This window comes from Gigantopelta aegis, chromosome 8 (genome assembly GCF_016097555.1).
Source record: "Gigantopelta aegis isolate Gae_Host chromosome 8, Gae_host_genome, whole genome shotgun sequence".
Classification (NCBI taxonomy): domain Eukaryota; kingdom Metazoa; phylum Mollusca; class Gastropoda; order Neomphalida; family Peltospiridae; genus Gigantopelta; species Gigantopelta aegis.
The window spans coordinates 22,749,143-22,765,375 of NC_054706.1; the positions used below are offsets into that span (position 1 = coordinate 22,749,143).

The 16,233-nt window shown below is 37.6% G+C and overlaps 1 protein-coding gene across 2 annotated transcripts in view; it reads right to left on the reverse strand.

Annotated features, from left to right (window-relative positions):
- Positions 1-1,036: 1,036 nt before the first annotated feature.
- Positions 1,037-16,233, reverse strand: part of LOC121378282 — a 36,424-nt gene continuing 21,227 nt past the window's right edge. For both annotated transcript variants that reach the window (XM_041506378.1, XM_041506379.1), the window contains exons 3-5: positions 13,497-13,556; positions 9,811-9,940; positions 1,037-2,262 (exon numbers count right to left, since the gene is read on the reverse strand). In XM_041506378.1, the coding sequence (XP_041362312.1) occupies positions 1,581-2,262; positions 9,811-9,940; positions 13,497-13,556 (872 nt within the window). In that variant the 3' untranslated portion in view covers positions 1,037-1,580. The remainder of the gene's footprint in view (positions 2,263-9,810; positions 9,941-13,496; positions 13,557-16,233) is intronic.

Below are 16,233 nucleotides of genomic sequence, written 5' to 3' on the forward strand. Positions count from 1 at the left end.
ACAAAAAAACACTAAGGAGCAAGCCAAGTACAAGTCTTGGGTTGCCAGTGCTTTGGTTCAATATTCCACCAACACATGGGTGGGTAGGTGGGTGGGGGGAGAGAGAGAGAGAGAGAGAGAGAGAGAGAGAGAGAGAGAGAGAGAGAGAGAGAGAGAGAGAGAGAGAGAGAGAGAAGAGAGAGAGAGAGAGAGACACACAGACAGACAGACAGAGAGATAGATTAATACAGTTATGGATGCCCCTATATCTCACTGTAAGATTTTGCTTGGACTTTCTTGCTTAACCAAGCTAACTTTCCAAGAGCTAAGCCTTTGCTGGAACATTGATCAAACTTCAAGATTATTTGTCGCACATAAATGATTTAAATGTTTTAATATACAGAAGAAACTATACCCTACCTGTGTTTGACATCAAGTAGCAGTCTCGGTATAATCCCAGGGCATGGAGTACATTTTAATCATTTATTGACTGATCCTCCATCCGTTTGTACATAAAGGATAATAAATGAGTTACCAGTTATTTTCAAATTCATGTCCCGAGTGCCATGAATTTGATAATAACTGGTACCGAGTTTGTTATTCAATTTATTACCCCAGCTATTTTTTTTTTTTTTTTTTTTTTAAGCCTCTTTTTTTCGATATAGCCTACATCGGCTACAGGTCCATGTATATAGAAACGACGTAAACTACTTTACTTTTCTGGGTATTGCTTTAATTTTGTATTTTATTCACGGTTCACAGATAATTTTCAAAACCTAAAGTTCTATATATTCTGTAAAAAAAAAAAAAAAAAAAAAAATATATATTATATATATATATATATATATATATGTATATATATAATGAATTGCATTAAACTGTGAGAAATTATTTTTATTTTCCCTGTTATGAGTGCCTGCTGGGGTAATAAAGATTGATTGAAAAAGAATATTTGACCCATTTCATTTCAACTTATTTTCATGCTTATATCCAATTAAGGTTCAAAGATGCTGTCCTAGGCACACACCTCAGCTATCTGGGCTATCTGTTCAGGACAGTAGGTTAGTTATTAGTGGTTAGTGAGAAAGAAGAGGGTGTAGTGGCTTTATTGGAGCCTTTACTGGGCTACGAACCCTGCACCTGCCAGCCTTAACCACGACACCGCCGAGGCCTATACCATCCTACCATATTTTGTTAGCAAAAGGGGGAAATCTTTTAATTTTTTCATCGCTGTGGTCTGGAAAGAGATACGGTTTCTGTCGAGAGTCAATGCTCTGGACAAAAGCTCTTACACAGTTGTGTATTTCCTTTAAAGTAATTACTTTTGAATCAATTGGAAGACTTGATTTAAAATTTTCATGCTTATATCCAATTAAGTTTCAAACACACTGCCCAGGGCACACACCTCAGCTATCTGGGCTGTCTGTTCAGGACAGTGGGTCAGATGTTAGTGAGAGAGAAGAGGGTGTAGTGGCCTTACTCCTACCCATTGAGTCGTTAAAACTCGCTCTGGGTTAGAGCCGGTACTGGGCTACAAACCCTGCACCTGCCAGCCTTATGTCTGATGGCTTAACCACGACACAGCCGAGGCCTATAGCATCCTACCATATTTTGTTAGCAAAAGGGGGAAAAGATTTCATTTTTTCATCACTGTGGTCTGGAAACAGAAACGGTTTCTGTTTCGGTTTTCTGCTCTGGACAGAATCTCTTACACAGTTGTGTATTTTCTTTAAAGTAATGACTTTTGTATCAGTCGGAAGACTTGATTTAAACTTTTCAAAAATGTGTGTTTGTCCAGTAAAGCATGTACCATTCACAGCGTTAACTATAGCAGAGGTGAAATAGCTTAGGTGGTCACCATAAAAAGACTGTTGATAAGGCTGTGAAGAACACCACTGCATTGCTATCTTTGTACTGTTACCTTTTGCCCCAGTCTTATCCCACAAATCCCATAGAACAATTGGATACTTATTTCCCTTTGCTCCCATTTCCATTTTCCCACTGTAACATGCATCCAGAATGAAGAGCATGTTAGTGGCATCTACTGTACATAGATCCTTTTTTAGAGTTTCAACAGGCAGACTGTGCTCAGGCAGACTGTGCACAGGCCCACCAACCCACATATTTCCAAACTCATCATGGTGTTCTGAATAATAGAATATAAAAAGTGTGTTTGTTTTGTTTTTTATGTTCTTTGCAATGTCTTCTATTTCTTTCTTGATTTTTTCATTCATTTCAGTGGCTAGACAATCCTTCCCTTGTACAGTATGGATGTTCTCAGACCTGAAAGATAAGAATATGATCACAATTACTAGACAATATCATAGATGAAGGAGTTGGGGCAGTCTCAGGAACAGCAACATAATACCAGCTTATAGATCATGTAGTGGGGACAGTCTCAATAATACCAACACAATATCAGCTTATAGATCATGTAGTGGGGGCAGTCTCAAAAATACCAACACAATACCAGCTTATAGATCATGTAGTGGGGACAGTCTCAAGAATACCAACACAATACCAGCTTATAGATCATGTAGTGGGGGCAGTCTCAAGAATACCAACACAATACCAGCTTATAGATCATGTAGTGGGGGCAGTCTCAAGAATACCAACACAATACCAGCTTATAAAGGAGTTGGGGCAGTCTCAGGAATACCAACACAATACCAGCTTATAAAGGAGTGGGGGAAGTCTCAAGAATACCAACACAATACCAGCTTATATATCAAGGTGTTGGGGTGGGTGGGTGGTGGTCTCAGGAATATCAACACAATATGAGTGCGGAGAGGCTAAACTGAAATTGAAAATTAAAGTGTCACACTTTTACAGTCAATGTTTGGAATTGACTCCATTCAGAAAATTCAGTAAGCCATTCAAAAAATTAAATGAAAAGTATGCAAGTACATATATGTTCATGTCTTCAAACATCTTTTTCATAATATCAAAATTACTAAGCATTTTAAAGGAACACCAATACAATATACAGGGTTTCACATGACGCAGGAATCCTGTATATTTTAACGCAATATTTACCTAAAATACTCCTAAATAAAATCTGTGTGCATCATGGTTGACACAAAATATTTCTGATATTTACATTATTTAAAAAAAAAAATTAAATACACAAAAACTTAAATAACTATGAAGTTTAAAAAAAAAATAGTTGAGTGGTTTAACTGGTTCCCAACCGTATCAATATGTTTAACGTAACTTAAATATCAAAACTAGTATGGCTGATGTACATGTAGGTTGTACTATACCAAATAAAATCCCATAAGCAACCTTGTTAACATTTGTGCTTAAAAACACTATATGCAATATATCAACCAAATTATGACCCATAAATATCAGTACTACAACCCCTACCTCAAAGTATTAAAGGTCCACAATCATGGCACATTATTAATACACAGTATATATAAAAAAATACGTAAAGATTACATTATTAAACATAAAAAAAAATAAAAAATACCACCCCAATTATTAATAAAGCGACTTTTTGTAAAATGCTCGGGGGGGGGGGGGGGGGGGGGGGGGGGCGGGGGGGGGGGGGAACATTGATCCAGTCAATTTGACCCGCATCTGACCTGTGACGTAGCATCCGGTGAATTCCACTCATTCTTTAGTAGATTAGCATGGCGACAGCATGTAATGATTCTTCGGAAAATAGCTCATTCTTATCAGACGATAGTTTGGACATTTCGGACTTGTCGCATTTGTCAATTTACTCTAATGCTACGTCTATTGGTGAGGAAGAAGGAGAAAATCTGTTAGGGATACTTCCCTATCAATTTGAACTGGAGTACATCATTAGAAAAAATTGCATTAACATTCGGTACACCTATCTGTTTTTGTCTTCAGGCGATGTAATCACATTATGTACAGCCCGAACATGAAAAATGTTATTTTTTCCTACATTTATTTTTTTAACATATATAAATGCATCGTGTTGAGGTGTATCTTTGTGCCAAAAATGAACAATGTACACCTCGGAATTAACATCTGGCTTTGTTTTTGTCTCCAGGCAACGTTTGGGCTCTGGGCTGCAAATAGACTGAACCAGGGAGATACAGGCTTGGAACAGACAAGTTCTTTAACAAACGTTTTGGTGCCATACCCATCGACCATCTTAGATAATTGTCGTAATCCCCAGGTGTGAAGTGGTCACTGCAAATCGTATTCCATCTTGACGGTCCTTTCCAATACGCACGTGTTTGGTTTAAGAACCGCTTCCATGCAAACAATGACGATTTGTCTTTCGGAAAAATATGCAAATTTCTTTTGCCTTTAACTGCAGCTTTTGTACATCCATACACCGAACAATGGTTCACCATGTTTCACATTTCAAAGATATCTTCAAAATAATATTCCACACATACAATTCAATTCAATAGAATAACATTTTCGCGTTTTAAAAATACACGTGTTCCACTTCCATGTAAAATGTCTGAAAGGCTGTGAATCACGCTTTCGTGTTATGCCGGTTAGACCGTCACGGGGTCACGTGACTTAACTCTTGGAGTCCAGAGGCTTTTTGGCAAGCGATAGGAAAAAACGTGACTTTTTATTCCGAATATATTAAAAACGGGTAAATTTTTAAATATTAATTTTATCGATACTTTTTATATATTGTAAAAGGTATGCGTAGAAACCAAACAATAGTGAATTACGTTTTTGATAAATGTAGACCTTTATCTAAAGAAAATGGTACCTTTCATGGCTCATTTTCGGTATAACCAGATGTTTTACAACACCCCTATAGTTTTGCACAAAATTTGAGTACTTTTTTTTACAGGTACCCCATACATTAGCCCGAGTACTCTCACTGTAAGAGAGCTAGACAGACACTTGGATGGCTATGACGCTCTTATTACAATCAGATACCAAGCTATGTAATTTTTTGGCAATTGCTGCCCACCACACAGTAGTCAAAGGTTTCCGCCCTAATACCACAACAATCCTATGTTTGACATCAAATACCTTTACATCGATAATTTTCGAGTTAATTGATTTTAAAAATCCACATATTAATTACTAATACACACACTACAGAAAGAAATCTGACAGCACCCACATTCAGCTAAACTTCGTGACACTGACGCAAGAATTACAAAGCTCGCTAACCTATATCGTGACGTATGTCACGTGATCGCCCACTGGGTGATTCAGCCTTGCATGAAGTTACAGGGGCCATCTCATACCAAGTGACGTTACCACATGGAAGAGCTGGCTAATGCCGTTTTGGATGAATTTGGATTTAATTACATCATTAAACCAAAACAATTACAAATTATTGATTCCATTTTGAATTTGAAGGATACATTTGGGGTGTGTGCTACGTATTGCCTCCTCTTATGAAAGATAAAGTAAGTAGTAATTTAATTTGATTATTTTATTTTTATGAATTGGTCATTAGTACAGTAGTAGAATTTGTGCGTGTGTGTGTGTGCGTGCGTGTGTACACAGGAGCGGTTCAACAATTACGTGAGGCTATTGAGAGGGATGGGATATCATAAGATGTATTCCGAAGCGTTAAGGGGCAGGATGGCGATGTTTGTTAATGCAAAATCCAACAAAATCCTATTTTGAAACACTGCATAGCTCATTCGATCTTTATAACTGATCTTGCAAAATAATTATATTTGTCTTGTTATTCAGATCAAACTAAGAAATATTGAAATTTGTTTTGTTTAACAACACCACTAGATCACATTGATTTATTAATCACTAGCTATTGGATGTCAAATATTTTGTAACTCCGACATGAGTCTTAAAGAAGAAACCCGCTACATTAGCAATGGATCTTTTATATGTACTTTCCCACAGACTGGACAGCACATACCATGGCCATTGGCCAGTTCTGGTGCACTGGTTGGAATGAGAAAAAATTCAATCAGTTGAATGGATCCACCGAGGATGTTCGATCCTGCGACACAAGCACTCAAACGAATGAGCTGAACCCCCCCCCCCCCCCCCCCCCCCCCCCCCCCTCTAAGAAATATGCGGAAATCTGAAACCGTGGTTTACAATCTCATTAAAAAGCAAGAAAAAATACGCTAGGATACTAGTAAATTAAGTAATAAAATAGTTCTTTTTAGTTTTGGATTGGTTGTAAGTTTTCTGTTTACTTAATAATTAATTTTATATGAACGATCGTTGGATCCAAGTAAATGTAATTTCAAATCTGGTAGTTAATAATTATTGGTAATGCATTAACCTATGTAGAACATAGCCTAATTGTTTTCAACAACTGAACAAAGACTGATTCTGTAACACAATACTCAATGTTCAGCTAAAATAAATGGGTTTATACAATTTTTGGAGTTTAAAAGATAATCTGGCAAAAATTTTATGCTCAATAACAACACCTGCATGTCTATAATGAAGTTACACTAATTTAAAACTCATAAAAGTAACACACACACACACACACACACACAAACACACACACACAGACACACAGAGAAACAATATTATATTCACCTTTTCTCCAGGTGAAAAAGTCTTTGATCTACGACTGGTATGCCTGCTTGGCGTGTGTACCACTTTCTGTCACTTTGATGATTGTCGGGCACTTGGGGTGGCTGGCAGTCTTGTATGAGCCTTGTTTTTGTTTGTCTCCACATTTGACCCAAAAAATGTGTGTGTGTCCAAGGAATGAATCGTCCAACTACATTGGACACAGACCAATAATTCTTTTTCGGGAGTGACAGTTACATCAAAAACATCACTTAATGTTTGTGCAGCACTGGGTCCACCTTTGAATTGTGTATAAATTCCTGCTCTCGCAGAAACAAAACGAAACTAATCCATATTGCAACGTCGCTTGGTATGAGACGGCCCCTGTAACTTTGTGCAAGGCTGAACCACCTTGTGGGCTATCACGTGACATACGTCACGATATAGGTTAGCGAGCTTTGTAATTCTTGCGACGGAGTGTCACGAAGTTTAGCTGAATGTGGGTGCTGTCGGATTTCTTTCTGTAGTGTGTGTATTAGTGATTAATATGTGGATTTTTAAAAATCAATTAACTCGAAAATGATCGGTGTAAAGGTATTTGACGTCAAACATAGGATTGTTGTGGTATTAGAGCGGAAACCTTTGACTACCATGTGGTGGGCAGCAACTGCCAAAAATTACATAGCTTGGTATCTGATTGTAATAAGAGCGTCATAGCCACCCAAGTGTCTGTCTAGCTCTCTGACAGTCAGAGTACTCGGGCTACCCATACATGTTCCAAGCTCAAGGCTACTTGACACAGTGGTACTAGATGAAATAAAATTGCATACATTTTTAGCCCAGATGAAACTAATTTTTTTTACAACCAACACACTCACATTTATAACCAATCACAGGACTTGTGGTGTTAACTTCTCTAACAAAAGTTACGTGCACCTCGAACTTTTACCCAGCCGGAAATTATTTGGTTTAGTGCTACCTGTAGTGTGCCAGTCTTTTTGTCTAAATTTAGATCATCGCGACAGTGGCTGTATACAAATAACCTTGAGCTTTCAGTTCACTCTATATGTATAGTTAGTTGTGGGTTGGGGTTTTTTTTTTTGGGGGGGGGGGGGGGTTGTGGGGTTTTTTTTTTTTTTGGGGGGGGGGGTCACTGTCAATTGCTTTTACATTAATGACTATGAAGTTTCAGAACAAATATTGGCGAACGGTTTAACTGGTTCCCAACTGTATCAGTACATTTAACGTAACACAAGTGTAAGAACAGTGTGGCTGATGTAGTGTGCCAGTCTCTTTGTCTAAATTTAGATCATCGTGACAATGTCAAATGCGCTGTCTGTTTACAGATATCAGTAATAGTTAAAGCTGCAGTGTCTGGAATATTTTTTATTATTTAAGCATTTAGAATAGATGATCCAGTTCTGTTTGGTACATAAAAGGCCCACCACATCGCTATAGTTTCGCAATGCTCGTTTATCTACATTATCTAGGTCAACTGCAAACCCAATGGCCAGCGGGACGCCAGTAGAACTGGGAATTTACGCGATTTGCGCAGGCGCTGAGTTTCTAACGTGATTTTAACAAATTTAACTGTCTTGATTGAGGGGTCGTCTCATACCTCCAAAATATATTTATATCCATAGAGGTATGGTACAATACCTTTCCAGGGGTCGGTGGGGGATTTGCCTTGAAATTTTGACAGTGACCAGCGGTTGGCATACGCGTTACATGTAAGGGGGTGTTAATAATTACATAACGCTCTAGGGGTAGAGGAAAAGGGCGGTATGTTCGATATACGTAACATTTATAAAGACTATATGTTATTTCTGTTAATTACTTAGACTTAAAAATGTGGTGTTTTTTTAACATGCGCGGTCGGTCTAGGATCGATCCCCATTGGCGGGATTGTTCCAGCCAGTGCGCCATTGACTGGAATATAAAAGGCCATGGTATGTGATATCCTGTCTGTGGGATGGTACATATAAATTATCCCTTGCTAAAAAAAAAAAAATATATATATATTTTTAAAATGTAGTGGGTTTCCAAGGCGCGTGTGCAGGGATTTCAGCGGGTTTGGTGGTTATAGACTGCATTGAGCGAAGTTTATATGGGGCCATGTTCCCCCAGAAAATATATTTCAATTTTTTTTTATCTTGGTCAGGGAAGGGTTTCGACCCCCAATACCCTCACTTATGTCGTTAAACAAAACAAACTAACACTTTATAAAATATTAATTCTGAAATAGGAAGGTACGATTGTCGATAGTACGTTGTCAAGATCAAAACCGGTTTTAACGAAAGAATAATACGTATCCTCAACCGAATGTTCTTTGTACAGCACAAGAATTCTCATTTTATTTTTTGAGCCGAACCCTACAATTTCAAATCCGCAAACGCACCTGTTAACTGAAATTGACAACAGGCTATCATGTGTGGTTTGCCGAGCAATGGCCGCACAGGCGACGAATCGAGCGTTCATAGCGAACACACACACATTTTTTAAAAGTGCAGTTGAACTTGTATTTCATATTTGTGCATGATATTATTATATGGTAACCAGACACTGTAACTTTAACCAGCCGCGAGTTTTTAGTTCAGTCTAAATATTTTCTTTATTGTGTTTAATACATGTAGATGGTTGAGCATATCTCGTAATAGGAGTTAGTCATAATTTTTCACTTGTGTAGGAATCTGGGGGGGGGGGGGGGGGGGGGGGGCTGTGCCCTTCCCACTTTTCTTGTTTTCTTGATCCAGTAGCAGTAGCCCCCCTGCACCTTCCTATGGCCATGTTATTGCACAGAAGAAGCTATGTTACAAAGCAGGTTAGCATGCAGCATTGGTTGACTAAAAGCCAAAGGGTGCATAAAAAAACTCACTAAATTATTTAGGGTACAAGAAGAAAAACAATGGATATATATCTTATGTATGTATGTATGTATGTATGTATGTATGTATGTATTATACAGATAGAATAGTGGATATAATATATGCGTGTAATATAAACAAGATAGTTATTCAGTTAATTGTGATTTAAGAAACATATCATAGATGACTCCCATTTTTTAATGCATGACTCCCAAAATAAAACCATGTGGGTCATGATGACTCCCATTTTCCAGATGCTAGGTGGAACCCTGAATATACAGTATATATAAACCATGTTGGGGGGGGGGGGGGGCAGTTGGTACAGAATGTATGAAGGAGGAAAGTATGGATGGAGTGGAGTGGGGGGGGGGGCGAAGGGAGACACACAGTTTACATTAAAAAACACCTTTTGAAACTGAAACTGAGCTGTCATATTCTTACAATCATTGTATGATATTGACTGCATTCAGTAAGACATTGTAAAGATAAAATTAAAAGCACATACTTGATTCCAACGTATATGTTCTCGTTTTCAAACATCGCTTTCATCAGCTCCAGGTCATTATTAAAAATGTCTGTCTCTTCCGGGAACGCTCCCACTGCAGCCACCAGAAGAACATAAGTATGTTTGTAGTCTGTAAATAGAAGATAAATATTTAGCATTCTCTCAAAACCAGATTTAATGTTAATAACCTTGTTAATAAGCCTCGGTGGTGCAGTGGTTAAGCCATCGGACTACAGGCTGGTAGGTACAGCCTAGGATTCGCAGCTCGGTACCGGCTCCAACCCAGAGCGAGTTCTTAAGGGCTCAATGGGTTAGTGTAAGGCAACTACACACTCTTCTCTCTCACTAACCACTAACAACTAACAACTAACCTACTGTCCTGGACAGACAGCCCAGATAACTATGGTGTGTGCCCAGGACAGCGTGCTTGAACCTTAATTGGATATAAGCACGAAAATAAGTTGAAATGAATGTGATGTGTGTTGGAAAGTTTATCTCTGATTGGTTAATATACACTACTCCAAGTTTGCTAAGGATCATGAATTCTAGATAGTCTAGCATTAATGTGTTCAACATTAATCACAAAATAATACCAATGAGCAAGAAAGAGTTAAATGTTTAATGAATGGAAACTGTCAAGAAACCACCCATTTAGAGAGGGAAAACGAGCTACAAGACATAGATCAGCACACCTCTGAAATCTTCTCATGTCAAAATCAATACAAATTAAAATCAAGAATGGAATGATTGTGGGTTTTTTGTTTAACACCACCAATGGAACACAGTGATTAATTAATCATCAGCTATTGGATGTCAAACAGTTGGTAATTCTGACTCGTAGTCATCAGAGGAAACCCGCTACATTTTTCCTAATACAGCAAGAGATCTTTGATATGCACTTTCTCACAAGCAGGAAAGCACATACCATGGCCTTTGTCCAGTTGTGGTACACTGGTTGGAACGAGAAAAACCCCAATCAGCTGAATGGATCCACCGAGGTGGTTCGATCCTGTGATGCAAGCACCTCAAGCGACTGAGCTAAATCCCTCCCCCAATTCTGAATGATGCACAACAATGTCAATATATATCTGAGATCCTCTTGCCACAATAACAGCCTAGCACTGATGTCTCGGGCTCCTAATCAGTGTATCTGTGGATGATTGTTCATTCTTTCAAAAGTGCAATTCCTGGATTTCGCAGAACCTGTGGCTGCATGGACCTAGCGGCCTGAAATGGCTACCTGTAGCATTTCCCACACATGCTCAATTAGACTGAGGTGTGGAGAGTGAACTGGCCATTCCATTCACACAATGGTTTCCTGTTGACAACAGTAATTAATGACCCTAACATTATGTGAACACCCATAAGGATGAAACCAGAACCTAAAGAATCTGCATATGATGCAATATGATAATCTAGTATTTCAAGACCTAAGAATCTGCATATGATGCAACATGATAATCTAGTATTTCAAGACCTAAGAATCTGCATATGTTTGAAGATGGGGATCCAGTATTTCAGGATCTAAAGAATCTGCATATGACGCAACATGATAATCTAGTATTTCAAGACCTAAGAATCTGCATATGATGCAATATGGGGATCCAGTATTTCAGGATCTAAAGAATCTGCATATGACGCAACATGATAATCTAGTATTTCAAGACCTAAGAATCTGCATATGATGCAATATGGGGATCCAGTATTTCAGGATGTAAAGAATCTGCATATGATGCAACATGATAATCTAGTATTTCAAGACCTAAGAATCTGCATATGTTGGAAAATGGGGATCCAATATTTCAGGACCTAAAGAATCTGCATATGTTGGAACATGAGGATCCAGTATTTCTGGACCTAAAGAATCTGCATACATGTACACTGGAAGATGGGGGCCCAATATTTCAGGACCTAAAGACCAAGTCAATTTTAGTCAAAAGGAAACCAATGAATTTGCATGTAACCCGATCATAAATGAAGTAAAAATTCATAATCGTATAAAAACATATTATTAAGTTTTAAACCCATACCAAAATTGTTTTAGTAAAAAATTCAATGTAAATAAAAAAGTTTCTTTACAAATTACCACCAAATTGCAAAGGCTAATCTTCTTTTTTGATACACATATTAAGGCAACTGACTGAACAGCCAATGTAAAGTTCTTTAGTCTCGATTATTTCTGTGACAAGGCAATTGATTCTGCATTCATAATTTGATATTAATTTGTTGAAAAACATTTTTATTTACACTGAACTATTTTTTTTTTTTTTTTTTTTTTTTTTTTTTTTTTTACTTCAGTTGGAATGGGTTTAAAACTTAATATGTTTGTATATGAATTTTTACTTTATTCATTTTATGGAGTACCTTCTAATTCTTCGGTTCCCTGTTGACGCAAATGGACTATGGGACCATCATTAATAATATTGGATTTTAAACATTTTGTCATTTTATACCCAAAGTACAGAGGAAACCCACTTCATTTCTCTTTTAGTAGCAAGGGATCATTTATATGAATTAAAAAACAAAACACAATCAAAGAATGTGTTCCACTGATGTAGTTCAATCGTACGGGAAATATTTTATTTAATGACGCACTCAACTCATTTTATTTACGGTTCTATGGCGTCAATCGTACAATGCAAGCACACCAGCCAGCACTTTGAACATACCTGACAATTTCTGATAAATTCACTGTGATATAAAGTTTGTTTTGTTTAATGACACCAGTCCACTAGAGCACATTGATTTATTAATCATTGACTATTGGATGTCAAACATTTGGTAATTCTGATATATAGTCTTTAGAGAGGAAACCCGCTACATTTTTCCATTAGTAGCAAGGGATCTTTTATATACACCATCCCATAGACAGGATAGCACATACCACATCCGTTGGTTTACCAGTCGTGGTGCATTAGCTGGAACGAGAAATAGCTCAATGGGCTCACCGAAGGGGATCGATCCTAGACCGACCACACAACAAGTAAGCGCTTTACCACTGGGCTACGTCCCGCTTCTCACCGTTGTATATGAATGCGTTATTATTACTTGTTACTGTACATGATGGTCATCCTTTCTATAGACACCAGTATTGTACTTACTAACTTGTTCTAGTTTGTGGCTAGCCAAGTCCAACAGATTAAAGGTAATTTGCATCAAAAATAAAAGTAAATATTTGTTTGCCAGTATTTTGTGTGATATGTCAGGATATTAAAATTAATACAAAGCAAATTTTCTATGTGTTTTGGGTCATGTTCTATATTAAAAAAGGAAAATTTTCTCCAAGCAAAGGGGTATACAAGTACCTGAATTGCATGTTTCCTTGTTTTCATAAGACAAGCTGGGGGCTCGTAGAGTGACAATTTCAAAAGTGGGGGTGTCTCTTTCCTAAGCTTTTTGAGGGGAGTGATTTTTCATGCATATTGTTTTTTTCAAAAATGAAAGTCTGATATATGCTATTATATACATAGAGTCAATATGATATATATTAGGAATAACGATTGTCTTATGCAAGCCTCTGGCGAGCATAATACATTATTTTTATTCCTAATATATGATATTGATGATACTGAAAAACATTTCCTTCGATTAATTTACATCTAATTTGCAAAGTTATCAAATTCTGAAATTATGTGATAATCACATGCTTTGATTATAGTGAATAATATATGATAAACAAAATGTACCATAATTCTCTTTGACATTGATTTCTGGTGGGGCTGACTGGTCACCACTGTTTTCTGATTCTGCAAACAAGAAAATACAATGACATGTCATGAGTGAACCAGTTTCGGTGAGCATACATGTAACCATTCGCTTCTAAAGCACATCAATATTAATAATGAGACAGTTGAACATTATCCAAATAGCTACCTTTTTATTAGTATTTCTACACTTCAAATGAGCACTAAAGTTGGCGCTAAGTAGTAACATTTACTGCACATAGCACACACCAGCCGTAAATATAAATATTGTTAACTACATGTACGTTACCTGTTTATGTGAGGGGCGGGACGCAGCCCAGTGGTAAAGCGCCGGCTCTATGCGTGGTTGGTCCGAGATAAATCCTCGTCGGTGGGCCCGTTGGGCTATTTCTCGTTCCAGCCATGACTGGCATATCACAGGCCATGGTATGTACTACCCTGTCTGTGGGATGGTGCATATAAAAGATCCCTTGCTGCTAATCTAAAAGAGTAGCCCATGAAGTGGCGACAGTGGGTTTCCTTATCTGTGTGGTCCTTATCCATATGTCTGACGCCATATAACCATAAATAAAATGTGTTGAGTGTGTCATTAAATAAGACACTTCTTTATTTTCTTTTGCTTCGGTGAGTGAAAATGTTTACTGGTATAGCTTACAGCCAAAACTTTCCAACACAAAACTTTTCAGTGTTTGATCAAAACATGTACTTATAATAATTTATAAAAATTATTTTAAGTATTCCAATGCAAATGTTAACAGAAAACATTTTTGGAAAATGAATATAACAATTCTTATGTCTTGTAATTGTGTTATAAGTTGAGCAAATCAATGATTATAATGATAAAATGGTTTGTTTAAAAAATATATGCTGCATTCTGGATTTTAATAAATATATATAATGAACAGAAATCCAGAAAGCTATTTATATTAAAACATATAAGGACAATATACTTTTGGCAAGTATCTATAAAGATAGTTTTGCCAGTAGACACCGTGACAATCATGTTACTTCTATAACCTGACAATAGACAAAACTAGGTTTTATTAAAAATAAAGTTTTCTTTCAAATGACAGTCTTTAAAAATCATAGAAATAAGAAATGTGCCATGTTTATGAGTGCTAAGTTCTGTCTTGCTTTCTTTGCTCATTTTGACTATTTTTATGAACATTTCTGTGAATATGACAGACATTTGTTTACTTTACCCTATGCGAAAGTCAACAGCGTCATAAATATTCAACTGTACATACTGTTGCGCACAAACGACACAACCACCGAAACAGGTCCCTCACTGAAACGGGTCCATGGACGATAATATATTTTGTAAAGAAAAATTAATTTTTTTGTGGGTTTTTGTATTTGTTTTGGGGGTCCTTTTTTGGCGTGTCGTGACTTGTTGTAGCAGCTCAATATAGTCCGGTTTAGTTCCCCATTAAAACAAAATACCACAAAATTCTGATATGCCTTTAGAAATATTTCTTTGATGATTATACACTTAAGTAGGTGAATCTCTGTAGCATTTAAATAACCCATTGGATTGAAGTTACTTGTCATATGTAGTACTAACTGACAACAACTGTGTAAGTGATATGGTGCCACGTGTACTATAAAAACACGAGGCGGTGATCTGGCATGGGTGCCTAACCGAAAATGTTCGTGGTCGACCTATGTTGATTTTGTACACGGTACTTGTCAGTTGAGAGTACTCCCTAAAATTAGTAGTCACATGACCCTCTCAATTTCACATTATATATTCTGACATAGATATTGTATTAAACTGCATGGAGTAATTAATGATGGAAAGAAAGAAAGAAAGAAGTGTTTTATTTAACGACGCACTCAACACATTTTATTTACGGTTATATGGCGTCAGACATATGGTTAAGGACCACACAGATTTTTTAGAGGAAACCCGCTGTCGCCAAATAGGCTACTCTTTTTTTTACGACAGACAGCAAGGGATCTTTTATTTGCGCTTCCCACAGGCAGGATAGCACAAACCATGGCCTTTGTTGAACCAGTTATGGATCACTGGTCGGTGCAAGTGGTTTACACCTACCCATTGAGCCTTGCGGAGCACTCACTCAGGGTTTGGAGTCGGTATCTGGATTAAAAATCCCATGCCTCGACTGGGATCCGAACCCAGTACCTACCAGCCTGTAGCCTGCCACGACGCCACCGAAGCCGGTCCAAATAATTAATGATGGTGTCGAACCGTAACAAGGCATCTATCAAGTTTAGTCCAACTTCCAAGTGCAGACTCCTTATACCGGTACATTTATTATGTGAACATTATCAGTTTAATTTAGTCTTGAACACACCATATAATGAAATGATGTTCGTGTGCTGAACAGTTGGTTGAATGTATTAAGCACATATCAGGCCCATAGCCAGCCCCCCCCCCCCCCCCCCCCCCCATAATTTTGGCTGGTTTTGTTTTCATAACCTTTATATCTCGACTGAATGTGAAAGCTGTAGCGAGACTATCGAGATTAAAGGCAAGAGTTACAGTAACGGGCAAATAACCTTTGACCCCCCAAATAACTCGCCCCCCCCCCCCCCCCCAATAATGTCCACCAAGCTACGGGCCTGCATATTTATTATCGGCCCCCAAAACAGGCAATTTTATGACTGAGGGGTTTCGAATATTGCCAAAATGAACACTATACTAGGGGAACACGGGGAATACACGACCTTGTGGTTTGCTATGATTAGGATCGGA